The 13897-nt window shown below is 46.0% G+C and overlaps 1 protein-coding gene across 7 annotated transcripts in view; it reads right to left on the reverse strand.

Moving 5' to 3' along the window:
* LOC125643730 (uncharacterized) overlaps positions 1 to 13897 on the reverse strand; it is a 67440-nt gene that overhangs the window by 38156 nt on the left and 15387 nt on the right. Inside the window, exons 1-3 of one of the 7 annotated variants that reach the window (XM_075132849.1) lie at positions 4693 to 4892; positions 3900 to 4016; positions 2188 to 2301 (exon numbers count right to left, since the gene is read on the reverse strand). The exons of 1 other annotated variant lie outside the window; for it this stretch is intronic. In XM_075132849.1, the coding sequence (XP_074988950.1) occupies positions 2188 to 2278 (91 nt within the window). In that variant the 5' untranslated portion in view covers positions 2279 to 2301; positions 3900 to 4016; positions 4693 to 4892. Of the gene's footprint in view, positions 1 to 2187; positions 2302 to 3899; positions 4017 to 4692; positions 4893 to 11969; positions 13074 to 13897 lie in introns of those variants that run through there. 5 more of the 7 variants (XM_075132848.1, XM_075132852.1, XM_048866826.2 and 2 more) reach the window with 5 other exon arrangements.

The raw sequence follows: 13897 nt of genomic DNA on the forward strand, positions 1-13897 counted from the left end.
TGCAAAACAAGATTAAAATTAACTATTTAAATCAAGATTTCCTGCTTGCTAATTTAAGCCATGATTTAAATCAGAGATTTAAATGACTTTGAAAAGCCCTGGCTGGGATGATTTAGTTGGGGTTGGTCCTACTGTGAGCAAGGGGTTGGACTGGATGACCTCCTGAGGTCTCTTCCAACCCTAATCTTCTATGATTTAACTCAATCCAGCCTGCTCTGCATATTCAGCAGTTTGGGTTGTCTAGTTGGGGTTTGCCAGAGGGCTTTGTCTGGTTTCAATATGCCTTTGTTAATGGGCATTTCTAGACAGAGGGTATCAAATAATCTGTGGGCCTGTCTGTTGAACCACTGAAGTCTCAATTTCCAGTGTCTCAGTGATTCTGAATAGCAGATCCTGAAAGGCTTTAAAGTCATCTGAGGCCAGTAATCGTGCTGAAGATACTGCTGCCTCAGGAGAGGAAGATGAGAGGTCCATTGGAGAGGCTGGATCTAGAAACTGCTGATCAAGTATTCTTCCACCTCTTCCCTAACTATTGAAGAAGGTCTAGGTAGGGACATCTCAGTATGAGAAGTCAAAAGCAGCAGCAGCAGAGCTAGATCTTCACCATTGCATAGATGAATGAGAGGGGCAAGCTTTGGAGGGAGGGCTTCAATCTCTGAAGTGTTGCCAAGAGGGAATATTAAAAGGAAAAGGCTGATAGGGTTGAGTAGGCCAAGGTGAAGGCCAAGCAGAATGTGAAGGGTGAGATGGGGCCCTAGGATGAGGAGCTATATGGTGAGAAGGTGACCCATCATCTGACCCAGTTGCACAGGGAGAAGAAACTGGGGATGGTTTCTACCTAGAGGAGGGAGAAAAAGCATGGTCAAGAGAGGAGAAGGAATATGCTGTAAGTAGTGATCTTGATGATGACAGAAGCTACCAGTGATATGGTGACTGAAGCCAACAGGCTGTCTGCTGGCACCACAATTGATTCAACCACCAGTGCTTGTTCTGGTACCAAGGGCTTCAGTGTCTAGTAAAACTGCCTGGTTTTGGACTCTGGCACCGGGTTGATTTGACTTTGCTTGATACTGAGCATGCAGGCATTCCTGCCACATTAGCCCCGCGGTAGGAGATGGCTTAATGTTTGGCTCCTGAGGAGGCAGAAGGGATATGATTCTTCTTAGGCCTCTTAGATTTTTCCTTTTATGGGGAGGCAGATAGGTGCCAGGAGTCTTCTGACTGATGCGCTGACCTGCCTTGCCATAGTGTGGAGGAGGCAGGGTTGGTCTTTGACACTCCCAATGGTGCCAGGTGTGGATTAGGAATCCAGGGATTACCTAACACTAGTACTGATACTGGTCTTAGGTGTTGGGTTTCCACTCACTGGAGCACTGGCTGGATATGATTTCAAGGCCGCAGGTCCTCTTTTAGTGTCAGAGGCGCATTCTTCTGGATGAGATGTTCCTCTCCTTGACTGTTCCAGGAGTAACAGCTTCAGATGAGTATCTCTCGACTGACAGGCTCTTGATGAGAAGGGCTAGCAGATCAAACACCTATCAGGCACATGGTTCTCACACAAACAAAATAAGCAACAGCAGTGGCTGTCAGCCAGGGGAATAAGTCCACTACAAGATGGACAAGGCTTAAAGCCCAAAGGCTTTGAATTCCCTATTCAAGGTGATAGTGACAAAGACACAAGGAGATAACAAAGAAACCTTTTTTTAATTAACAAAAAGATGACTGGTTGACTAACCCAAACTCACCAATTATTAAGAGTTAGAGAGAAAAAATGATGCACAGTAGAAGGCGGACACCACCGAGTTCCATCTTGCTGCCAAGGGCAGTAAGGGGGAAGTCAGGAACAGTTGTAGCCACTCGGCTCTTTATGAACTCAGATGGATGACACAAGGATATGCAGGGGCAGCCCCAATGGACTGGTGAAAGATTCTGATCTCACACGCATGAGGGACATGTTTAAAGACTCAAAAAAGACTGGTTACAACAGTGGTCTGAGTTAGACAAGACAAAGTGGTGAGAACTCACAACAGGTCTGAGGGAATTCCAGATTTTCATTATGCTCACATGCATCCGATGAAGTGAGCTGTAGCTCACGAAAGCTTATGGTCAAATAAATTTGTTAGTCTCTAAGGTGCCACAAGTACTCCTTTTCTTTTTGACTATTCCCTAGTTTATCTAATGTCTCACCTGTGCAGGTGCAATTTAGTCTCACTGTTTCCTCATAGCCCTGGAAAGAGGGGATCAACAGCTCTCCCTTTTGTTCCATGTGGCAGATCATCTCCGGTTTGATAACTGGAAATCCTGATCAAGGGAGGAGAAATGGGCAACATCAGGACTCTCTTTACTGAGGGACGTTTTAGTTGCATGGAAGGGAAATACCTGTGCTAAAGTCAGATGTGTGCTAGGATGTGTGTTGTGTCCCCAGTAGGAGAGTTGGCTCTTCATAAATTGGGGGATTTAGGAGGAGAACAATACTAAGCAACTTGCAAAGATCTTACTGGCAGAGACCAGAGCCCATCAGAAAACACAACAAGCCTGGGGAGTGGAGGGGACAGCGATTCTATGTGTGTGAGTAACCAGACAGGTTAATGTCAGTTCTCTCCCCGCTGGAAGCCCTGGGCAGAAGGAGATGTGGCCTCTCTGACACTCCTTCCCAAAGGGAAGAAATAGGAGGTGACAATCTTTCCCCACAGGCACAAGACATTTGCTGTGTGTAGTGCAGAGATGAGCAAACTATGGTCCACAGGCCACATCCTGCCTGGCCCTTGAGCTCCCAGCCAGGGAGACTAGCCCCCGGCTTGCAGCCTCACCTCGCCGTGACGCCAGTGCTCTGGGCTGCGAGCTCCTGCTGGGCAGCGCAGCGGCATGGCTGGGTTGGGCAGCACGGCTGCCACTCCTGCTGCTCTGAGTGGCATGGTAAGGGGGCAGGAGGGTTGGATAAGGGGCAGTCGGTCCCGGGGGGCAGTCAGGGGACAGGGAGCAGGGTGCGGTTGGATGGGGTGGAGGTCAGGGGACAGGGAACGGGGTGGTTGGATAGGCATGGGAGGCCCGGGGGGCCTGTCAGGGGGCAGGGGTGTGGATAGGGGTTGGGGCAGTCAGGGGACAGGGAGCGTTGGATGAGTCAGGGGTTGTGAGGGGGGAAGTCAGGGGGTGGGAAGTGGGAGGGGGAAGACAGGGGGTGGGGGCCAGGCTGTTTGGAGAGGCACAGCCTTCCCTCCCTAGCCCTCCATACAGTTTTGGAAACCCAGTGTGGCTCTCAGGCCAAAAGTTTGCCCACCCCGGTGTAGTGGTCACCTGTTCTATGCTGGCACTGCCCGCTCCCACTCACCTGTCCTGAAAAGCTGCCTCTACCCCTTAATTAAAGCATTGCTAACCTAAGTGTTCAAATATCATGTAATTTTTAAAAACAAATTTATTTGCCTTCTGGTTTTTGAGCCTTTAGAGGTCATGTTTTAAATGACAACAGATTCGCACATAATCACAAAGCTGGAGCTTTAAGAGAAACACCAGTTATGAGAGTTGGCAACACTGGATAATGTCTCACTCCTGCCTTCTTGAATTTATTGCTTCCTCACCCTTTTCCTGATATCTCCATTAACAGTTCCCCAAGCCAGCTCCCCTGCAGTCATTTCACTTCCCCTGGCTCTCCAGGGGAAATCGGGCAGAGTCACAGGGGCCAACTTCTCATGGCGCCAGTGGGTGCTCGTGCCCCCCTCCCCGCCCCCATTCCAACCCCTTCCCCCAAAGTCCCTGCCCCAACTCCACCCCCTCCCTGCCCCTATTGGATCCCTCCCTAAATCCACACCCCGGCCCTGCCTCCTCCCTTGAGCGCGCTGCTTTCCGCCTCCCCCCAGCTGTTTTGCTGCGGCAAGCGCGGGGGGGGGGGGAGAAGTGGGCACCTGGCGCGCTCAGGGAGGAGGAGGAGGAGGCAAAGGCGAAGGCAAGCTGTGGCGGTGGGGGAAGGGTGGCGAGCTGCCGCTGGTTGCAGAGCCTCGGAGCACCCACGGAGTCAGCGCCTATGGACAGAGTAACACATGGATGTTGTTCAGATCAGGGCAACCGGGGAGATTTTATAAAGGGTTTCAGTCCATTTTGAAGCTGAAGTCCCCTCAGGCTCTTTTGAACAGGCTCTTTTGAACCACTTGCTTGTCCCTCTGCTACTGTGCAGACCCTGCGTCTTCCACAGGACTAAATGAACCAAGACATTTGTGTAACCTCCTTTTAACAGAGCCTGAACAAAACACTGGGAGAGAGCAGAATAACTGGCTCCACTGTGGGTGGTTTCCCTGGTCTGGGAGGGCAGCATAATCTTTCATCAGCATAGTTACTAAACAGAGATAGGGCACTGCCTTTTACTCTGCCTCCTTTTAGATTAACTCTTCTCGATGATACAATGACAGCTCTGGGCAGCACTTCTCTTGGAGTTTATCACCCCTTTTCTTATTTTTCCTTCCCCCCTCTTTCCTTCTGACCCCTTCCCTCTCCAGCTGGGGGACTTGGTTATTGCTCCATTTCCGCGTGTACTTGCTGTCCTATAACTGAGTCAGCGCCTGTGGGCGCTAAGGGGATGTCAATAAAGCCAGCCGGTCTGGGACTCGCAAACACATAGGAAGCGGAGATGGGGCAGCTGGGGGTGGGGGTGGGGGGGGGGGTGTTTTTACTGACGCACTTTACCCGAGATCTCTCAGTTACCTTGAGTCTCCGGCTCAGGAGTTGGCGTTTGGAGAGTCCTAGGGAGCTAGTTACAGCCCGAGACAGTCCCCAGCTTGGCTAGGCTAGTAATTGAAGCCTTCCTCCCGGGCGCACAGCCGAGGAGAGGAGAGCGGACGGCCTGGACCAGCTGGGGCTCTGCGAAGAAACCAGGCAGCAGCAGTAGCTAGCCCTTATCATGTGACTTTGCTAAGGAATCACAGTTTCTCCCCTGCTAAGCAAGGGAGTGTCATGTGACAGTGTTAACAAATCACAGAGAGGGACATTGATCCCAGTGACGAAGAAGGGGATCGGAACGATTATCGAACAAACACCCCCTAACTTCCTTTTGTGACACTTACATTATTTGTAACTAACAAGCCAGCCCATAAGAGCAGCTAAGGAGCATACAAAGGAGAACCACTGGGTGGTCACTGAGCAGGGAAAAATATATAGGCTAATATCCATATTTAAACTATTACGTTAACTATAAAAATGGGATTCTCTTGCAAAGAAATTAAAGCCCTTTCAATAGTCTCTATAACCAACATATAAAAAGGAGACTATCTATGTTTGTAGAGTAAAAGGGACTTTGAAGACTGGGGAAAAGCAAAAAGAAAAGGAGTACTTGTGGCACCTTAGAGACTAACCAATTTATTTGAGCATGAGCTTTCGTGAGCTACAGCTCACTTCATCGGATGGGGAAAAGCAGGTATTTATATATTCAATGACATATTCCAAATGACAGGTTTCAGAGTAACAGCCGTGTTAGTCTGTATTCGCAAAAAGAAAAGGAGTACTTGTGGCACCTTAGAGACTAACCAATTTATTTGAGCATAAGCTTTCGTGAGCTTCATCCGATGAAGTGAGCTGTAGCTCACGAAAGCTTATGCTCAAATAAATTGGTTAGTCTCTAAGGTGCCACAAGTACTCCTTTTCTTTTTACATTCCAAATGAAACATTATTTCAGTGAGAGGGGAAAAATACAATTACCAAGATTTGCAGGATTCACAACATTTACAAATCGAGGAATACAGCACTCAGAAAAGAGCAAAGAAGCTTTAGATAGGGATGTTTTAGTACAGATAACTAAAATGTTACAGAGAAGCATATAAAATAAGCTGTGACATAAAGCCTTGAATAATTTTGATACTGTAATGTAGTTGTGACACATTTCTTATTAGGAAGGACAATGGGAGCATCAGACTGAATACATTCTATCCTCCAACTCTGCTCCAGCCCTTACTCCCATTGTACTGACCCCTCCTAGCTCCAGGTACCTGTCAGTGCTGCACTTATAGATGTTGCAGGCACTGTGGTCCTATGTCTGTCTTGTCTGAGGGATCCGATGATCTGCAAAGCAGTCTGGATCTCAAAAATAGTTTTTCAGCTCCAAGAGATAGTCTGAATCTTGGGAAAACGCTCTTAGATATAAGCTTTCTGCTTTTCCTTCTGGCTGAAGTAACTTTCAGGAATCAGGCTGTAGGCTATGGCGGCTGAGGTAGCCAGCTGAGCTGTCCCTAGGGCAGTCATTCCCTTCACAATGCTGCAGTAGGCCCTGTGGGAACCTAACTTGACAGAGTTTTCCAATTTAGGATTGGGAAAACTGAAAAAATAGTCACTCTGTGAGGGGGGCTGGATGCTCCCTTCCCCTCTGGCTCTCTCTGCCCCCCTCTCTTCCCTTTCAACTGACACCCTTGAGGGGGGGTCTATCTCCTCTCTCCCAGGCATCTGGTCTGGAGTCAGGCTGAGCCAGAGCAAGTGAGGGGGGAGTTATAGAGTGAACAGGGACCCTGTGAGAACCTCCACTATTTAAAACTCCTTTTCTGAATTTTACCAAACTGCCTAGCAAACTCTGCTCAGAGATGAGATACTGCACATGAAATTTTCAGGGGATACAGTTCTTTTTTTGGAAATCTTGGGTAAAGAGGGTTCAAAAATCAGACTTCAACCTTAACTATTGTAGGCTACTGCTGCCAAACTGTTATTGTCTGGGGAGCCAAGATAGGTGAGGTATTATCTTTTATTGGACCAACTTCAGATCCTGAAGAAGAACTGTGTGGGGCTCAAAAGCTTGTCTCTCTCACCAATAGAAGATGGTTCAATAAAAGATACTACCTCACCCTCCTTGTCTCGCTAATATTCTGGGACCAACATGGCTACAACACCATTGCAGACAAGATTGTTTGGGGAGACATTTCATTCCAGGAAGGTCAGACCCATCACATTGTTTCCTCTAGCCCTGCTCTAGGCCTTAACCCCATTTTACGGACTCTGCTGGTAAGATAACATGCTGGAGTCAGATGAGCACAGAGAAGCACACACACATCTTGCTTCACCACTAGGTGATTTTATTAATGTACCAGCTTGGGCACTGGCTTTCCGCATGGGTTCAAGCTACATTTACCTCCTCCAGACCATCCCTCTCCTCACTCACTGCAAATAATGTGTGCTGGGGATGTCAAGGACTATGGTGCTTTATTCAGGGCAACATTCCTCCTCCTATGCCATTAAGGCAAGCAGTTAAAGATAGGCCCTCTGCTAAGCATCTGGAGAGACCCTGCTTACCCCACAATTTCCACCTCTGACTGCCCCAGGAACTCCTCCCCTCATGCACTGATTTCAGGAAGAAGAAGAAAGGCCATTCCTCCTGCGGTGAGTTCCTTCCCCAACCCCCAGCTCTCCCACTGCTATTGTCTGCCCCCTCCCTGTCTCTTGATGAGGGTGAAGAAAGGGGTACCTCGTTTCCCTTCCTTGTTTCATGCTATGAGGCCTTTGTGTACATGATCCTTGTATCATAACACAAATATAGCAAGATTGCTGCCCCCTCCATCCTCTCCCTTTCTCCCATTGCTGCTTTCTGGTTTTCATCCTCCCACTATCTGTGCTTCCAATTCATCATTAAGATTTCAAATTTCCCCTGAAATTCATTCCCATTTTGTAATTTCCTGCTCAAATGTCCATTCTGTCTAGGCTCCTTTGGATTATTTTTCTGTCATCATCAGTCCTTCCAACCCCATTTATCTAGTTCAGGAATGAAATCTCACTTTCTCTTCAAGAGATCCTGGAGAAATTCCCTCGTCAGAATGGTTTTGTTTCTCTCCTATTTAGATGACATATATGAGTCTATTCTAAAATACCAGACTAAGATGATTTAACTAATAATTTTAGATTGTAAACAAGAGTCAGATATTTTGTCCAGTGATGTTAGTTGTTTGCTGTCCTGCGCAAAGACAAGTAGACTGATATGCAATCAGAGACCAGGTGTTGAAATTCAGTGGTCCCATCTATATAGCCAGAACCTCTAAGATGCAACTTTGACACAGAAGATGGGCCAGTGGAGTAACAGGGAAACACACCAGGGAACTGAGTATTCCAAAAAGTACCAGAAAATTGGGACAGGAGGTGGTCAGCTGATTAATACCAGAAGCCTGGGAGGGAGTCTGGCCAGAACCTCTGAAAGGAGCTCTGGCTGTTCTGTTTAAATAAAACCAGTTAATTAAATTCCTAAAGAGAAATGGAATCAACAGAGGGGAGACAGGAGCAGATACTGCTGCCAGGGAGGAGACAAGTTGTGCCCCAGCTGGAAGAGTTCATACGTCCAGGCTCTCGGGAAGTAGCCATTCTAGCTCTAATGCCCTATCTACATTAAGGAAAGTCATACATGTATCCCTACATTAGTGTTACCAAACTGAACAACCCAATCAAAGCCTCACTTTGTGCCATGCAGCTTGTCTGCATCAGGGGTTAGCATCCGTGTACCTTCATTACATTGGTGGAAATTTCCTTCAAGTAGCCAGGGTCTGAGCAAGCTGTTTAGTGCACACATATCCCTTATTCCTGATTGTGGAGAGATAAGTGAGTAAGGGGGAAATTTGTCTCCTTGGGAATTTGTCACAAACATCTCAGATACTGAAAACATTTCCAGGAAACTGGAGGACGCAAAGGAGTTTTTAAAACAAGTTTTTATTAGGAATTTTAATAAAGGATAAAGACTGTTTTATGAAACTAGAATTAAACTCTGATGCTCTCTAAAGCCCACATTTTCAGAAAGTTCACCTCAGCCTAGAGAAAAAGGAAAAGAAGTCTAGTCCCAATCTCAAAGCTCCAAGAAAAATCTTAGTAATAAGGAAGCTGAGACCTACCTTACGGTAGGCCTGGCTTAACATGAGTAATTGGACATTAGTGAGGCCTTGTTTTTTGGGAGACAGGATTAGGGAGGTAATGAATTAGCAGGCTGGAAACAGAATGTCTGTACTAGCTAAAATAAGGGGGAACACCCATGGGAACCATTCAATAATGTTATAATTACTTTAAAAATATAAAATTAAGTCAATATGTTCTAATAACAACACTTGTAGTATTTAAAAAATAGATGCTATACAAAGTAAAAACAGCCTTAAGTAATATAAAGCAAAACAAAAAACAAAAAACTTGCCCTCTTTTATCACCACAAAAAAATTAAAAATTTTGTACAAAAAAGTAACATCAGTTAGTGCAAAATAAAAAAAACAAACAAGAGTCCAATATCATAAAATTAAATGTAAAAGCATTGCAATCCATACAGTGTAAAAAAAAAAGTTTGTTTTCCCTCCTCAAACAATGCAAAGTCTAACCCCCACCCCAAATTGTACTGCTGTTTGACCCTAAAAACACTTACACATGCAAGTGTAATGTCACACACACAAAACTGCTAGCATGTGGGTTCACTTTAAAAAAGAAATCTACCTCCAAAATGCACAGTACAGTTAAAAATGTTAAAACATTAGTAAAATAAACCTATCTATACTAAAAATGGAAAGTCCTGTGTAATAGCTAAAGAAAACCACTTCCAATATAACCCCCCCAAAATGTTATATTCATTAACTTATGTGCTACTTCACACCTAAATTTCCTGTAGTAATAAATAAAAACATTATGTCCCCTACCAGTTTTTTAAAGTGTAATTAAAATAAAAGCAAAAAGTTAACATTACAAAAATATACTTTGAAAGAAAAACAAGTAATTTATAATATAAAATTACACCCTGGTAGGCTATATATAAAAAGTAAGCTTGCACTCCCTGGTTTATACTTTAAGACTAATATTAATAATAATTCAAATAATTACAACTACTATAATCTTAAAATATATTGCTAATTAATAAACTTTTTTTTTGAAAGCACAACCCCCCTCCCCAAAATACAAAAAAATAAAATGTATATAAAACACAAACAAAAGCAGAGGAATGTACACCTGGCTTGACATGAGTAATTGGACATGGGTGAGGCCTCATTTCTTGGGAGACAGGATTAAGGAGGTAAGTGGATTAGCAGGCTGGAAACAAAATGTCTATACTAACTGAAATAAGGAGGAACACTCAAGGAACTATTTACAATGGACAAAATAACAATGAATAAAATAAACCTGAAACATAAGATGAGGTAAAGAGTAAGTCATACACAGACAGTGCATGCACAAAGCATGCTGATCAGCAGGGGTGGGCAAACTACGGCCCATGGGCCGCATCTGTCCCACCAGCCATTTTAATCCAGCCCTCGAGCTCCCGCTGGGGAGCAAGGTCGGGGGCTTGCCCCACTCCAGCCGGGGAGCAGGGTCAGGGGCCACGGCATGTCATCCCTCCAGCTCCTATGCGTAGGGGCAGCCAGGGGGCTCTGTTCTGCATGCTGCCCCCACCCCTAGCGCTGCCCCCACAGCTCCCATTGGCCAGAAACCATGGCCAATGGAAGCTGCAGGGGCAGCGCCTGTGGACAGGGCAGTGCGCAGTAAAACCTCCTGGCTGCACTTCAGCATAGGAGCCGGAGAGGGGCACGCTGCTGCTTCAGGGAGCTGCTTGAGGTAAGCGATGTCCCAAGCCTGCATCTCTGAGCCGCCTCCCCAGGCCCCAACCCCCTGTCCCAGCCCTGATTCCCATACCACCCTCCAAAACCCTTGATCTGAGCCTGGAGCACCCTCCTGCATCCCAAACCCCTTATCCTGAGCCCCACCCCAGAGCCTGCACTCCAGCCAGAGCCCTCGTGCACCACCCCCTGCCCCAGCCCTGATCTCCCTCTCACCCTCCAAACCCCTCTGCCCCAGCCCTTCCCTCACCTTGAACTCTTCATTGCTGGCCCCACCCTGGAGCCCTCACCCCCTCCCAAATCCCAACGCCAATTTCATAAGCATTCATGGCCCGCCATACAATTTCTATACCCAGATGTGGCCCTCGGGCCAAAAAGTTTGCCCACCCCTGCTGTACAGGGATTGGTTCCTACAAAGTAACCAAGCCAATCTCAAAACATGTAATGCAACATATAGTAAATGTAATGTAATGTGTAATTGTATATAAAAGAGGTTTGATGTGTAACTTTAAATGTGTGGTACATTCTACAGTCACTCCCTATGCTTGAGTCTAATCACGTTAGCGTAGCTTTGCTGTACGCCAAATATGAAAACCTAAGTAACAAGACTGAGGTCAAACTACGTTTTTAAAATAACAAATGAAAAAGGTCTCAAAACCCCCCAACACCTATAAACAAAGAGAAGAGAATCCTAGAAAAAGAATCTAGTTTCTTAGACTATATAAATTCTTCTGGGCAGGGACCATTCTATTCCTCTCTGTGCAGAATTTAATGTGGCCCCAATTCTTATGACTCTGTGAGTCTACTTTAAATAGTATGTGAGGTGGGTGATTCTTATCCCAGTTTTACAAATGGGGAAACAAAGGCACAGAGAAGTGGAGTGAGTTACCTGAGGTTGTAAAACAAGTAAGTGGCAGAGCTGGGAAAGAATCTTTGCACCCCACTCTGACCTGCAGAAGACCCTCCCTACAGGAGCCAGGAGTAGGTGTCATTCCATCCCACAGCAATAAGCCGTGCAGTCCCTATAAAGCCTCCACTTGACTGTGAAATTCCTTCTATAACTTGTCTGAAGCCCACCCCGTGCTCAGAGAAATGGGCAAGTTTACCTTTTCTCCTAAATGTATTTATTAATACCCCATGAAAGTGACTTCTGCCTAATTACACTAACAGGTCTCCCTCCCTCCCAAATGATCCATCCCCTCCAGCATCTCCTGGTTCCTCCTCTGGCTCCCACCACACATTCCTCTAAACGACTCATCTCCCTGCACTAACCATTCCTCTTTGTCTAACTCAACCACCTACACTCCATCCTCAACAATCCACTTTTCATTCTCTATGAACAGGTCAGAGCCCTACAGGCCCAAAGAAACACATTTGGCTTCTATCCGTTGGGAAGGATATCTGACACGAAGCCTTCCCCACCCTTAGCCCATTCTCAGGGATTCCCTCCCATGTGGATTCTCTGATGCTGAACAAGGTGCGAGCTCTGACTGAAGCTTTTCCCACACCCTTCGCATTCATAGGGTCTCTCCCCTGTGTGGATTCTGCTATGTTTGATAAGTGCTGAGCTCCAGCTAAAGCTCTTTCCACACTCAGCACATTCATACGGTCTCTCTCCTGTATGGATCCTCTGATGTTTCATAAGGTCTGAGCTCTGACTGAAGCTTTTTCCACAATTGGCACACTCATAGGGTCGCTCTCCTGTGTGGATTCTCTGATGCTGAATAAGATGAGAGCTCACACAGAAGCTCTTTCCACAGTCAGTGCATTCGTAGGGCCTCTCTCCTGTGTGAATTCTCTGATGTTTCATAAGGTCTGAGCTCTGACTGAAGCTTTTCCCACACTCAGCGCATTCATAAGGTTTCTCTCCAGTGTGGGTTCGCTGATGACGAGTAAGGGCTGAGCTCACACTGAAGCTCTTCCCACAGTCACCACATTCATAGGGTTTCTCACCCGTGTGGATTCTCTGGTGCTGGATAAGCTGTGAGTTCCCACTAAAGCTCTTCCTGCATTCGGCACATTTATAGGGTTTCTCTCCAGTGTGGATTATCTGATGCCGAATAAGGTTTGAGCTCACAGTGAAACTTTTCCCACACTCGGTACATTCATAAGGTCTCTCCCCCGTGTGCTTTGTCTGATGCTGAATAAGGTGTGACCGCTGCCGGAAGCTTTCCCCACACTCGGCACATCCAAAGGGTTTCTCTCCAGTGTGGATTCTCTGATGCTGTCTGAAGTTTGAGCTCACCCTGAAGCTTTTCCCACAGTCACCACATATTGTTGATCTCCCCATAGTGGGGTTTCCCAGCTGGTCAATGTCTGGCAGTTTCCTGAAACCTCTTTCACAAGCAGTTGATTTACCTTGCCTCTTCTCTGGAGCAGTTGTCTGATGCCTTTCTGATTTGTGCTGACCCTCACAGGCTTTGCTCTGCTCAGGACTCTGGGAAATATTCTTTTGAGATAGTCCAGATAATGTGCCACATGGTTCCATGAACTCAGGACCTTCCTGGTGGGCATGCTCCTCATTTTCACTCATAATCCTATCACCTGGTGCATTGAAATGAGAATCCAGAGATGAGTCATTGGAGAGAAAGGACATCTTAGGAAGGGGCACTGAAAGGGATACAACTTGAAAATCATATTTCCGTATGAACATGAGATACCTACCATCATTACAGGTGACCCCTAATTGCTGCTGTTGCTGCTCTCAGACCCACCGAAAATAGCCTTCTAAACAAACAATAGAGCAAAAACTTGCCAGCAACAAATTTTACAGGACATTTTAAAAAATCACAGCAGACTATTTAAAGGGAGCCCTGACAGAGACTGATTTATTTATATTAGTCAATAAAAATAATCAAGTTGATTCTGTCCTTTGAAATCCAGTGAAATATATCACCTTACCCACCGTGTCTCTCTAATGGTTCCTAACATTCTATGCGCTTTTTTGACTTCTGCTACACATTGAGCGGATGTTTTTGGCCATCAACAAGTTTAGGCTTGATATTAGACAAATGTATCTAACCCTCAGAGGAATGAAGTTCTGGAACAGCCTTCCAAAGGAAGTAGTGGGGACCAAAAAAACCCAATTTGTTTCAAGACTGAGCTTGATACATTTATGCAGGGGATGGTATGAGGAGGTTGCCTACAATGGCATATGGCCAATCTGCAACTGCAATTAGTAAATATTTCAAACCAGTGGAGATGGGACACTAGATGGGGAGGGTTCTGAGTTACTACAGTGAATTCTTTACCAAATATCTGGCTGGTGGGTCTTGCCCACATGCTCAGGGTTTAACTAATCACCATATTTGGGGTTGAAAAGGAATTTCTCCCCCCAGGTCAGATTGGCGAGACCTGAGGATTTTTTG

Source organism: Caretta caretta, chromosome 10, assembly GCF_965140235.1.
Source record: "Caretta caretta isolate rCarCar2 chromosome 10, rCarCar1.hap1, whole genome shotgun sequence".
NCBI classification, from domain to species: Eukaryota; Metazoa; Chordata; order Testudines; family Cheloniidae; genus Caretta; species Caretta caretta.